The sequence below is a fragment of the Anarhichas minor genome, unplaced genomic scaffold (genome assembly GCF_050575085.1).
Source record: "Anarhichas minor isolate MPS153535 unplaced genomic scaffold, ASM5057508v1 ptg000017l, whole genome shotgun sequence".
Lineage (NCBI taxonomy): Eukaryota > Metazoa > Chordata > Actinopteri > Perciformes > Anarhichadidae > Anarhichas > Anarhichas minor.
In genome coordinates this window covers 5595916-5609296 of record NW_027466463.1, presented here as the reverse complement: position 1 = coordinate 5609296, position 13381 = coordinate 5595916, and the positions used below count along the sequence as shown (strand labels likewise).

General features: G+C 42.0%; 1 protein-coding gene across 1 annotated transcript in view; it reads right to left on the bottom strand.

Annotated features, from left to right (window-relative positions):
* Window positions 1-8301, bottom strand: part of ca10a (carbonic anhydrase Xa) — a 194462-nt gene extending 186161 nt beyond the window's left edge. The window contains exon 1 of the mRNA XM_076093030.1: window positions 8241-8301. Within this exon, the coding sequence (XP_075949145.1) occupies window positions 8241-8301 (61 nt within the window). The remainder of the gene's footprint in view (window positions 1-8240) is intronic.
* Between the last annotated feature and the right edge of the window lie 5080 nt (window positions 8302-13381).

Genomic DNA, 13381 nt, shown 5'->3' with positions numbered 1-13381 from the left:
GGTCCGCGACCCACCAGTTGAGAATCACTGCATTAGAGCACAGATCCAGCCTAAAGGCAGCCTGATCATTTTCATAATGGTAGACAGCTCCGTCAATACTATACTTAGATACCATAGAAACTTCAATTAACACTGAATCACAGCCAATAGATAACGCTGATTATTGCTCATAGTTCTTTGACAAACAAGACATCATTTGAGTCAATTAAATGCTTTGGCTCATTTAGGATCATACCAGTGATGTTTAAGCCTTTGGTTGGACGGGTCACACAAACAAGACTTTCACCCAGGAGACCATTGTTCTTGTCCCTTGTGAAACAAAGACAACCTTGACCTCTTAACTAACGGCAGTTACCTAACAGGCTTCCTTATTTTAACCCCAAACCACCATCTTTTCCTAAGCCTAACCACGTACTTTCGTTGCCTAAACCTAACCAAGTAAACCTAACCAAGTAAACCTAACAACTAAGTAAACCTACGTTTAAACGTTTATTTAGAGAGACTGTGTGCAAAGTAACGAGCGGGAACTGTACTTTTCCTGTGAAGAGGGAAGTTTATTTTGAAAAGACACTACGAGTGTAACAAGCGGAAACTGTAACGGCATTCCTGCCGCGTCTAAAACTGAGCGTCTAAAAGCGTTGTAGTTTTAAAAGTAGGGCCACTGACCAAGCCTCGGTGTTTGGCGAGTTGGGAGTGCGAACGCGTTGGGTAGTATTTTATTGTATAAAACATTATTTTGCACTTTGACTCATATTCAAGGAATGCATATCCATCCCCTGTACAAGCCACTTACATTTGCCATTTTCAATAATAAAAAAGCATCTGTATCCATAGAAATATCTGTGATTCTGGACAAGGTATCACTTGATCTAAAACAAATGTTGTGGCATTGCCCAGCCCTGGTTTGAAGCACTGAGAGCATAAAAATCAGGGGGCCAATAGGGGCCCAACAGGTTAATTTAGCCCCTGGGCCTCATAGTGGGTCAAGCCGGCCCTGCTTTACACCCATCACACCGTTTTATATTTATCATCTATGCTGCCTCTGTGGAATACCATGTAGACATGAAAAGATATATATATATATTTCATGCATTAGAAATGAGGCTTCCTCCATCATGGCTATTATTGGATTGTGGTACAAGATCATGTGAAAGAAAAGGCAGTGTTGAAACCCACAGAGCTGACTGAATATGACACAGATGAAACAGACATAATGGATTAATGTAGAGACCGAGGAGGAGGTTCAGCTTCAAGCGTTCTGCATGTAGGCCCGTGTAACATCAAAGCGCCATTGTCAGATAACCATGAAAGCATGTTTTATCATTAGCGATCCGCAATGAAATGGCAGCATCGAGATAATTACTTCCCATTATTTCCCATTTGCGTGTTTTCGGTAACCAAAAGCACCAGCACTCACCCGAGTTAATGATGTTGATGAGCAAATGCAGGAATCTTTGCTCTGCTAATTTTTGGACAAAATAAGGGAAATAAAAGATGTTGACAAATCAGAATGGAGGAAGAGTCTCCGGAGTGGGCACTCTAGATGAGATTGAATCTACATTAATGTCAGGACCGCCCTGCTAGAATAATTTAAAGCCAGGGCCAACAGTCAAAATGTAACAGGAAACAGTAGTGCCGAGAAACCCCCAGACCACCTGACCTCGGGCCTTGTGACGGCGTCTGACCCAACACAAATCGAGGGGAATTTGGTTTGTGGTGCTGCAAGCATCAAATAACATTTCAGAAAATCTACAGCAGCGTTTCTGTCCAGAAATAACGACCCGATCACTCCACAAATTACAGAGGAAATAGACCCAGATAAATGAGGCGGGCTCTCATGTTGCCACAACACTGGAGCACACTTCAGTTCCAGAGCTATGAGTTTCCACTCGTTCTTTTACTTATTCAGGTCCTGGTAGCTCATTAAATCTGCTATACACAACATATTCAGGCCAAGGAGGAGGAATACAGAGGTGGAGACAGAATCCTGTACAACCAGGACAGAAACAAATAAAAAAGAGATCAGAGTGGGAAAGAGGAGCTACGCTGGAAAAGCTGGAAAAACCAGACAACCGCTCAACCGTCTAGGAGCAACCCTCTATCACCCGTCTGAGGGATAGTAGTGTGCCCCATAACGAAGGCTAATTAGTAAATGTAATGCAAATCATTCCCAGAGTTAGTAGTAACAGCCATGCCGTTGTTTTGAGTAGTGAGTGAACTGTATAGGTAACCTAGATCAGTGATTCTCAACTGGTGGGTCGCGACCCAAAAGTGGGTCGCGGACCGGTTTTCAGTGGGCCTTTGCCTGACAAAAAAAAAAATGTGATTTTATTTTGAAGGGCATTTTTTATGCAGCGGAATTATTCCAGCATTTACAGCACTTGTTCAGCGGTGCAGGAAAAATACTGACCAATGCGTTGTGAATCACATCACGTGATGAAGCTCAGCCAATCAAATATGGGTATCCTGACTTGAGTGAGATGTACACACACCGTGACACATGGGGGAGAGACGAGGACATATGAGCAGAGCAGGACTATTTGTTGAGGTGTGAGTTGTGAAAGTCAAATCATAGGACGATCTCCAAAAGAGAGAAATTGCCAGATAGACCAGAGTCATTAGACTCTGGTCTAGAATAATTTACCTATATGAGTCTGTCCAGTCAAGCACTAATTTCTCTTTTTAGAAGATGAGAAAAATATAATATTATGGCTTTTTCACTTCACCCTGAATGAACTGAATTTAAAGCTGTAGGGCAATTCAGTGAAAATAATTTTGCTAAAATGAATTTCGTTAAGTAATTTATTTTTTAATCCAGCCATTATTTTACTTGAAATGAGAAGAACATTTATTCATGTATTTCTATATATTATTTATAATCCATCCAGTTAAATTTGAAAAATGAGAATAATATTTGTTAAAATATAATTTGATTTGACAGTTGTTTACTACACAGAGACGTTACTACTACTAGACTTCTTGAATATAGATATACCCAAATTATATATATATATATATAATTTGGGTCGTGGGTCCCGTCTTGTCATTAAGGGGTGATGGTGGGTCCCGCAGCCAGACCAGTTGAGAACCACTGACCTAGATCTCAGAAATCAAGACTTTTGGGGAATTTTTTTTTCACCTCTGAAAATAAAAAGGTGCCGCACCATTTGTGATCTGACATTCCACAAATATACCAGCAACACTGGGAACTCCGGCAATCCTGCAAGTCTCAGAGGGTTAATTTATATAAAAGTGAATGGACCTTTTCAATACTTACTCCTTTGCACTATTTCTATTTGTTTACAATTCACAGAAACACTATATAGAATATAGTATATATAGAACTTACATATTGTCAATAATAAAGTTGATTCTGATGTGTCAGAAATGAGACATGGCCACAGTGTGAGACTTTGAAAACCTTTCAGAACAACGATTATAGCTCATCGTCTCTTGTGCCGTCTCTTCGCCCCCTCTGAGTCTGTATCCTTTTCACGGTCATTGGAGCAGCGCCAAGCTTTGCCTCTTGATTACATCACAGATTAGAGTGTTGAGCACTGAGGAGACTTTCATGTCCATGATCCACGCTCAACTGTGCGGGGATAACAGCCTTACCTTGAAGTCTGGTCTGGCCGCATTATCATCCCCGCGTAGCTTCACCTGACACTGAAGCTACGCGGTAACAACTGGCCGAGCTCCATACGGTCCCATATTTGCAGTGGTGTATGGTGACGAAGTAGAAATACTTCGTTACTGTACTTAAGTTGTTTTTTTGGATATCTGTACTTTACTTTACTATTCATATTTCTGTTGACTTTTACTTCACTACATTTTGCAAAGAAAACTGAAACTTTTACTCCGATACATTTCCCCTGAAACCTTCGTTACTCGCTACAAAATCAAATCTATCTTTAGAAAAAAAATGAATCATGAGACCAGCGTCGGTGACTGTGGTGGAACAGAGACTGCAAGCAAGCAGGTTTGGTGAATCAGTGGTCCTAGCTTGCAAGTTAAATCATTGGTTAATCACGTTAATGCGCAATTGCAAACAAGTGCTCTCAAAGCCGCGGTGTTTGGATTCCCAGTGATGCCCAGGATGCTAGCTAGCGAGCAACTACATGAGTAGAATTCCACTCTACGATGACTGATTTCATGATGGAAGCAGAAATGGAAGCACCTGCTACTCCCGCAAGAAACTACGGTGGTGACGGTGGTGACATTTACAGCTGTGCGCAAGCTGTCTGTGAAGCTGAACACACCTCTACCTGCCTCAGCGGCCTGTGAAAGGCTAGTTAGCATCGCAGGACTAGTCTTCAGCCCAAGAAGAGCGAGACTGAATTCTCGCAATTTTGAAAACCAACTTCTTTTGAAGATGAACAGGACATTTTTCACTTTCAAGTAATGACTGGGTTGTACTTTCGGTGCTGCTTTAGTATTGATCATGTTTTGATATTTGAGTCATTTTGTGGATGATCAGATGGAGTTATGATGGTAGCAGTCGCCCAATTGCAGATTCAGCTTGAGCAAAACCTTTGCCTATTGTGTTCAAATCAGGCCCATAGGAGTTTACAAGGCAGGTGTCCTTTCTCAAAACACTGACCCGATGCATCAAGTGGATATTTTTTGCTGAACACAATATTATGCATTTGCCCTCTACATCCTCTAGTCGGAATGAGCATACTTATAAACGCACTGTTACAACTCCTTCATAGTGTCATATTGCTTTTCGGAGAATTATGATGATAAGTTCATAGTAGATGCAAAAGTATACTTATGTACTATTATGTTGAACATTGTTGCTCCTGGATGGATCAAAGCCAACCCAATTATTTTCAATACAGCTCCATGTCCTTGGTGATGGTGGCCACAGCACTTAAAAGAATAAACTTCATAATTCTCAAAATTCTGACCCTTTGCTTTTTTATTAACAGCATTTACTTTTTACTTTTACTTTCAATACTTAAGTACATTTAATATCAGAAAATTACTTTTGATACTTAAGTACAATAAATATCAGATACTTTAAGACTTTTACTCAAGTAGTATTCTAATAGGTGACTTTTACTGGAGTCATTTTCCAGTAAGGTATCTTTACTTTTACTCAAGTATGGCTTTTGGGTACTTTATACACCACTGCATATTTGTGAGAAACAAATGCAGACAATCCCAAGCGTCACCAGAGGAAGGCTTTCACTGGAAGACACGACTCACACGACGAGTACAAATGACACACGGCGAACCCGCCAGTGTTTTTCTTTTTATAATCAGCACATCCACATGAATAGTTCTTCTGAATGCAGGACACACACAGGTCCCCTGACCAACAGTGGGACCGAGTCGAGACATAAGCAGCATGGTATGAAATGTCCTTGTTAAAGTGGATTCCGACCGCCAAGACAAAAGGAGGAAAAAATGACTTAGAAATCTAGCGAGATATTGAGCGTGACAATTCATTCTTGACTGTGGAGGCAGCGGTTCACAGCACAACCTCTGCTCAAGGTGCACTTACTCGCTTGTGCCGGAGCTTTCTAGCGCTCATTCGAGTGTGGAAAGTGTTTTGGAACAATTGAAATGCGCCGCAAAACTAAGAGCCATAAACTAAGGGCCATAAACTACATAATCTTTTCTTTTTCTTTGTGAAAAAACTGAATTGGTCAAAATGGAAGCAGCAGAAGGAGAAGCCTAGATATTATGGTTGTTTGATGCATAGTTTGGGTCTGATTTAGAAAAGAGCAGATCCTACACTTCCCATAATGCAACTCAATAGCACCATTCATTGGACCTTTCTTGCCCCATATTTTAAACTCCACACCTGAAACATGTAGCATCCCCAGCTGAATGATGGTCCTAAGGCCTTTTTACACACCGGGGCATGACGAATAAACAACACGATAAATGCAAAAATCATCCACCTGAATTAAGAATTCCAATATGTTATGTCCATGGCCGAGGAAAGTTGAATCAGCATTTAACCAAATGGGCTGTAATATATTATCAACAAAAAAATTAAAAGATGGAGGGCTCAGAAAAATTAAAACGCCGGATGCAGCATCTTTCCCAATTCATTGTCTATGGAGCAGTTCCACACTTTAAACTTGAAGGCCTCTAACATTTGAGTTTTAGCACTCTAGTGTTTTGGGAGACAGTTGTTCATGTTAGCTAACATATTGTGTCTTCGACAATAGGGAATAACACCTATGAATTTTGAAAATAGCCGTAGTTCCCCTTTAAGAAAATGACACGCTGTGATTGGGCGATACATTTCAGCATATATAACTTAATAAGTCACTTTTTAAACTACAATAATCACAAATAAATTGAACCACGCTTCCGCCCTGTATAATGAAGCTGACATTAACACACACACACACACACACACACACACACACACACACACACACACACACACACACACACACATGCACGTTTCTTCAGAGGACATGACGCAAAAACCTAGCAATGCTCATTTATGAAAACATAGCATTCTTGCCAGCATACGCACACACGCTCTCATCCACGTGAGCAAAACTGCAACATAACGTCACTCAAACCTTGTGTTTCCCTCTTGGATCACGTGCCAAACAAAGAAAAATATATGACGCACCTGCCGGTTTACCGTGCGTCTCTTTTATTCTACCTGCATTCCTTTTTTTCAAAATAAAAGCACCAATCTCTTATAGTCGTTATAGTCTTACTATTATAAAAAATATATAAGACAAAACATGAAAAACAACCCATTATTGTTTTCATGTACACAGTGCATTTTCATTGTGGAAGCTGGGTCTGGGGGTGTTTAGGGGGAAACACAAGTGAGATGTATGTAAACAGCTGAGTAAATTCTGGTCGAAAGTATTTTAACAGTTGAACTCCCACTTGGTTATTATAGGCCCCATCTGAAGCGGAAGTCAGTGGTAGAACGAACATACAGTATCGAAACTCCTTTCAATAGGAGTCATGAACGCAGCATCATAACTCCTCACCAATATACTCATGATTAATCTTGACATTATCCTGTTCCTGGGCGGTTATTAATACATATTCTTACGGAATAAAACACATTGTCGGGTGGGGCGAAGCCACTGACTCACAGCGGTGTCACATGAAGCACACTCACCTAAACGTGCGGGCCTATAGGTACAGATAAAAGAGGACAGACCGGCGTGCGTAATGCGTAAATACAGTGGATTACGCACCAGTTATTTTTACTGTAGTGAATTTGCAGATTTATACCTCTTGCAAGATGGGATGCAAAAGAAAAACAACACACACATTTGAGAAAGTCTCTATTCGGTGTTATAATTGTATTCATTTCCACATTTATGACGAACACACTTATATGCAACTTTTTTTATCCAAAATGTCGCCTTTTTTTCGTGCGTCGGCGCGTGAAAAGCCACAAAACATCTGCCTTGATTTAAAAACAAAAACAAAAAAAACCTCTTGCATTTACCATTGGCAAGAGGTGAAATTTTTGCGTCACGTTTCCGTTAAAACAAGAATTTGTTTTTTTATATGAATACGTAGTAACAGGAGCGCGTCGTAACATCGGTCTGTTGCAAAGTCACGCATCCGATGGATCGCAGCGAAGTGATGGAACGCGTTGATGCGCATCGAACGCGTTGATAAGCGCTCGTTGGCTGAGAACGCATCTTGCCTGCACGGCGCACACGCGGCATCACCTACACTGCGCCGCATCGCTCACCGTGTGCGCACAGCGGCTGTATCTATCTGATAATAACTGACTGAATTAAGCCCAGAGACTTCACAATGACGGAGAGGATAGGTGGGGGGGGGGGGGGTGAAACAAAACACATTTAAACAAAATAATCCATTATGTTCACTGTGGTTTGCAAATTTTTTTTTTTTTTTTTAAAAGCCCACCCCCGCGTGCGTCAGAAAGCTTGCGCATCCTGTCCTGGAGGCTACACGGCGACTTTCTTGACACACACACACACACACACTGAAAGATCTACAACCAAAGACTAAATAGAACAGGATCATCCCATGCCCTTGCACACAAACCGGGGGTGCGTTTCGCAGTTATCTTCTCTTCTTCTCTCTCCACCTGCCACAGCGCGCCCCGACATGCATTTCCTCTAAATTAACCCCCCCCCCCCCCCCCCAAAAAAAAACACCCTCACTCTCAATCATCTCACAAAATTCCAGTGAAAAGTAAAAGAAAAACATTTATCTGATGCACCTGCCCCCCCACGGAGACACCAATGACGCCCATAACTCACCTGATATGCAGACGATCACATTGGCGTGAAGAATGATCAATATTTCCCAAATTATATCCATCCTCTGTCTTCATTCCACGTGCATTACGCACAGATCAGAAAAGATTCGAAAGGAGAAAACGGGGCTCTTTTTCTTTCAGTTGCGGATGTCCTGCTGTCTCAGGCTGAATCCCGCTGTACACCTTCCACCAGGTATTTTGCACACCAGACGCATAGCAGGTGATCAAAGCCTATAAGGAATAAATGTTGCACCACTAAATGTAACAATTCCAGAGGTGGTGGTGGGGAGGGGGGAGAGGGGGGTGGGGGGTGAAGAAAAAAAAATGGATGAACTCCAAGAGAAAACAGCCGAGCAAGGGACGCTGATCCTCCTGTCAGTTCACTGTATTATTCCAGTGCGCCCTTAGAACGCGACACGTCCGCCCATCCATCCGGCGCCGTTTCACAGAGTGGGCATCCCGTTCTCACCGCGGAGAGTCACACATGATCGTGTCAGTGTGGAGCTCTGTGTGGAGAGGGAGAGAGGGAGAGTATAGTTTAATGAGGTGGGGCAGCTGTGGGATCGGACTAACACCTGGAGACGCCTCGCAACTCAGAAACTCGCATCGCCAGGTGGCGATCCTCCGATCCAGACTTTTCCGCCGTCTCTGACGAGGGAACCGAGCGTCGAGCAGCGCAGAATGAAAGTAAGACTTCCTGTGCGGACTGTCAAAATTAAGGCTTCCGGACGGTATACTTCGACTGTTCCCTCATTACCGTTTCCCCCATCTCATCTAGCAATGATGAAAATAATAACAAATAGTGTAAGTAAAAGGTGCAAAGAAAACATAAAATGTACTCCATAAAGAGACTCAAATTCTAGTAATAATGTGATGATAGTCAATCAAATAGGTGTGTCCACATTATTAAGTTCAAGACTTTCATTATTTTTGCTACTCATTGAAGCACTGACACCATTATAACCCGCGTTATCACACTGAGCACTGACACATTCCCCTTTTAATTCTTGTCACGGCCGTTTCCCTAATCCATGCTTTTAATTTGTACACACATCCACCTGATTTCCGGTCATGTTCCGACTAACTGTGTTGAGCTTGATGCAAGGTTTGCTTCGCTTGCCATCCCACCACACACCCAGGACACACGCGCGCACACACACGGCACGCACGCGTGCACACGACTAGAGTGCGGATTCTTCGAAGTTAACAGCGCAGATATTAGTCCGGATGTTCGAAGTGTGTTTAATGACAGGGAAATAAAACACACTTACAGCAGACCGGAGGCAAATGTTCACGGCACAGAAAAAAAAGAAAGAGATCGGGCAGGAAACTCCGAACCGCGCAGCTTTTGACGCACCAGAGAATGATCCGTCCTGGAAAAGGGACTCTGCGTTGAGAACTAAAAGTAGACAGCGGAAGACGATTAATTAAAGCTTTCCAACTTGGCAATAAAAAAGATTTTAAAAAGACAATCTGTCCTCAGAGGAATCGATGGTAATAATGAGCCAGGAACTAATAAAACTCCAAACGTGAGGAATGGTGCATCACAGACGCTCTGTGTCCTCACTAACTGCTCACAGTAGTGGTCTTGGCGGCTGCTCCAGTCTGGCACAGGGCACCCAGCGATGCCATCCAGGTCTGCGGATATGGCTCAGTGTACGCTATTAGGGATTCACGAGGAGCAGCGGCGCGCGCGGCCAAATGCAGCTGATGCGCGCACACTGGCGGGCGGGCGGAGGGGGGGGATGATGAAAACCGCGCACTGCAGGAGAAAACAAACATGTGTTTAGGTGTTGAAATATGTGTTGTGTTGAATGCAAACCGTTTGAGAGAAAGAAGGCAAAAGACACGTGTGGTATCACAGTGGGGTTGACTACAGAAAAAGCAGGTTTTGGCTGCAAGGGAGATTTTGAGCAAATATCGAAAAGACACAAAAACACGGTAAGGGAGAGATGAGAGAGTGTCAACAATCAAGATCATGTCCAGAGGACTGCCAGTCTCTTTACCAACTAAAACTTCCATGTTCGCAGGAAACATAGTTTCCCCTGTTATATCCAGTGTCTTTTCAAAATAAACTTTAATGTTCACAGGTAACATTGTTTCCCCTGTTATATCCAGTGTCTTTTCAAAATAAACGTCCATGTTCGCAGGAAACATAGTTTCCCCTGTTATATCCATAGTGTCTTTTCAAAATAAACTTCCATGTTCGCAGGAAACATAGTTTCCCCTGTTATATATTATATATAGTTTCCCTTGTTGAATTCATAGTGTCTTTACAAAATAAGCATCCAGGCTCATTACTATCATACAGTCTCTTTTCAAAATAAACTTCCACCATAGTTTTACTTACTTTTTAGGTGTACTTGGTTAGGTTTAGACCACAAAAGTACTTGGTTCGGCTTCGGGAAAGTGGTTCAGGTTAAAATATGTATGTTTGTTACATAAAATAAATGCGCTTGTTCCTTGTGCTACGTATGCAGCGCTAGGTAAGTTACGTAACAAAAGTGATGTAAAATAAGCCAACGTCAGGTTGGTTTCAGAAGGGACACAAACAGGTGAAAGTTTGTGATGTTTGACCAAACCAAGCTTCCGATAAACAGCCATTATGAACAGGAGTGATTTAAGGCAAGAAAAACATTGTTTCAATGTTTATAGGGGCATATGGCTAATGTTTTAAGACAGACTTGAAAAAATGTGAACCTACCGTTTAACCATCACTAATAAGTTGTACGTCAGTAGAAATAAATGGGTTTGAGTAAGTTGTAAAGTAGTGAGAGACGGCTTTGGTCGTGTCATGGGATTCTTTGACAATACGAAATTCACAGAATAGCACCAGCCTTGTACAATATTGGATACTGTGTATACTGGATAATACAGATATTAGTCAAACACATGTACTTCTATATTCTGGCAAGCACATGCAGGTCTCTATTGATCCCTCCTCGTCGATAACAGGGCTTAGTGTAGGATCTCTCTGTTCATTTGAATGGAAACCACTAGTGTGAAGCTCACTGTACTCAGCAGCCTAGCTGGGGGGAAAAAAAACATTCAGCATAAGGAAATAAAAAGCCTATTACTTCACCTGTTATTTTCTTTGGCATAGGCTTCTGAAAACCCTGAATTTTGTCACAAGGTGTTGTGGTGTTTGAAGGACGCAACACTATGATTTTCCTCCATTTATCCCTTCCCACTTGTGGCCCCTGTGATGTTGCGAGTAACAAAGGGTGGGCAGGAGGTAGAGAATGACGGGCAATCAATACCATACACAGCCTGCTTTCTTCAAGTGCCACTTTCCCACATCAGAGAGGTACATCCCTGCAGAATCTCACGTCCCTTTGGACCCGAATGCTTTTACCCGTCAAGTCTCTGGTGTCTCTTTCCCACCATGTGGGCCCGCGTAAGGAGGGCCTTTCAAATGTTACATCCTCCTGGAAGCAAACAATACTGTATTCTGTTTTGAACTACGGATAGGATTGTTATTCAGCAGACAGGGGCATCTGTGTTGCTGGCGTGGGGAAGGAAATCGCTCGTCCCACGTTCCCTTTTCTAATCGGATTCCCCCATCCCTCCACTCCTCATTCATTTAATGACATGCTCTGTCAAATATAGACTGATCATGACCTCGGATCACGTTAAGACACATCTCGTAAAGGAATGGGAGACAGTTGAGGCTCATGTTTTTCAAAGAAGGTTCGGACGCTTTCCAGGGAGGGAGATGTCAACTCAGTTATGTCTTACCTTCAAACTTTAAATTGGCCATAATGGTAGACTTTCAGAACTTCAGAAATCCCTCCTTTAGCTAAACTAGTTGGGTCCCTGGTGGGTCGTCGGGATGCTTTCAACGGGGAACCTGTAGAAGTTGCAGAGCATCATGGAGTCCATGTTGAGCCTCTGAAAATAAGACATTGCTGTGATACATTTGCTGGCACACATTCTCTGCACTCTATGCTACTTGCAATTAAAAGTTTGAGAAGTTCCCTAATTCCTTTTGTAGACTTCATTCCAGATACTAGGGGGCAGGCAGATGTTAGGATCAACTCCAACATGATCAAGAGGTGTACTCTCGCTCTGAACGGAGCGATTAATATTATGATCCCTTTAAACTCTTGGATGTGCAGTTGTGCCTTCCAGGCTGCACAGTTAAACAGCATCACAGCAACTTCTGGAGCAGCGGAGAGGAGTTCATGAGACATGGACCATGTCTGTCTCAGGGTTAAGACATGGTACTAATGTCACATTTTCCCTGATGTCCACTGGAGCAAAAGCAGTTTGCTCCTACAGCAGACACATTTTCATTTTCAGTAATATATTATATTGTTTTGCGTTCGTTGGTTATGGAAGCCCTGGGAGGCCAGTGAGGATTACAAATAATTCTGGTGATTCATTTTTTTGCGTGTCTTCTAAATAGTTTTGACTCCTTTTATGGATCATTTTTCAGTTTTACTTTTTTTCCCCACGTGTTTATTGTTGTGATACACATTTTGGCCACAAGAGGTTGAAGTGCAAAAATGAGAGATCATGTAACTTCTGTTTTACTCAACTTGCAGTGGCTTGCTGAGTCTTTTGATTTGAGTTTTTTTGTTGTCATTTTAAGATCATAGAAACCCTCATCTTCTCCCTTTCTCCTTGCTTTTTAATTGTAAAGTGTTTTGGGACTGAAATGAAAAAAAACCAATACATGATTCCATTCAATGGTCGCACTTTATTTGCTAAAAGCGTTTCCATTCCACTTCAGCTCCTTTCAGTGCTTCAACTGCAGCTGCTTTAAATGAGTCAGCGTCAAGTATTATTACCTCGTTTAAAAAATAAAAAATAAACATGTAAAAACATTTACACGGTGTCTTATGTCATATTGTCAATTTTTCAGCTCAAGCGCCGACACTCAAGCTTACTGCAACATTTTGCCTAAAATTGTGTCACATAGCGAAGGACAAAAAAACAAATCTCATTATACCGTGTTGACAAAGTAGGATGTGAGCATATTGTTCCAGATTAAAAACAGCTTTTCAAACTAAACAGCTGAATCTACTAAGAGGCATTATGAGATGAGCAATAGTTATGATACAGAGCTTGGTGCTCAGATTCTGAAATACATATGTCGATGATATATCCCATGCTGGCTAATGTGGAAGCATAAATACT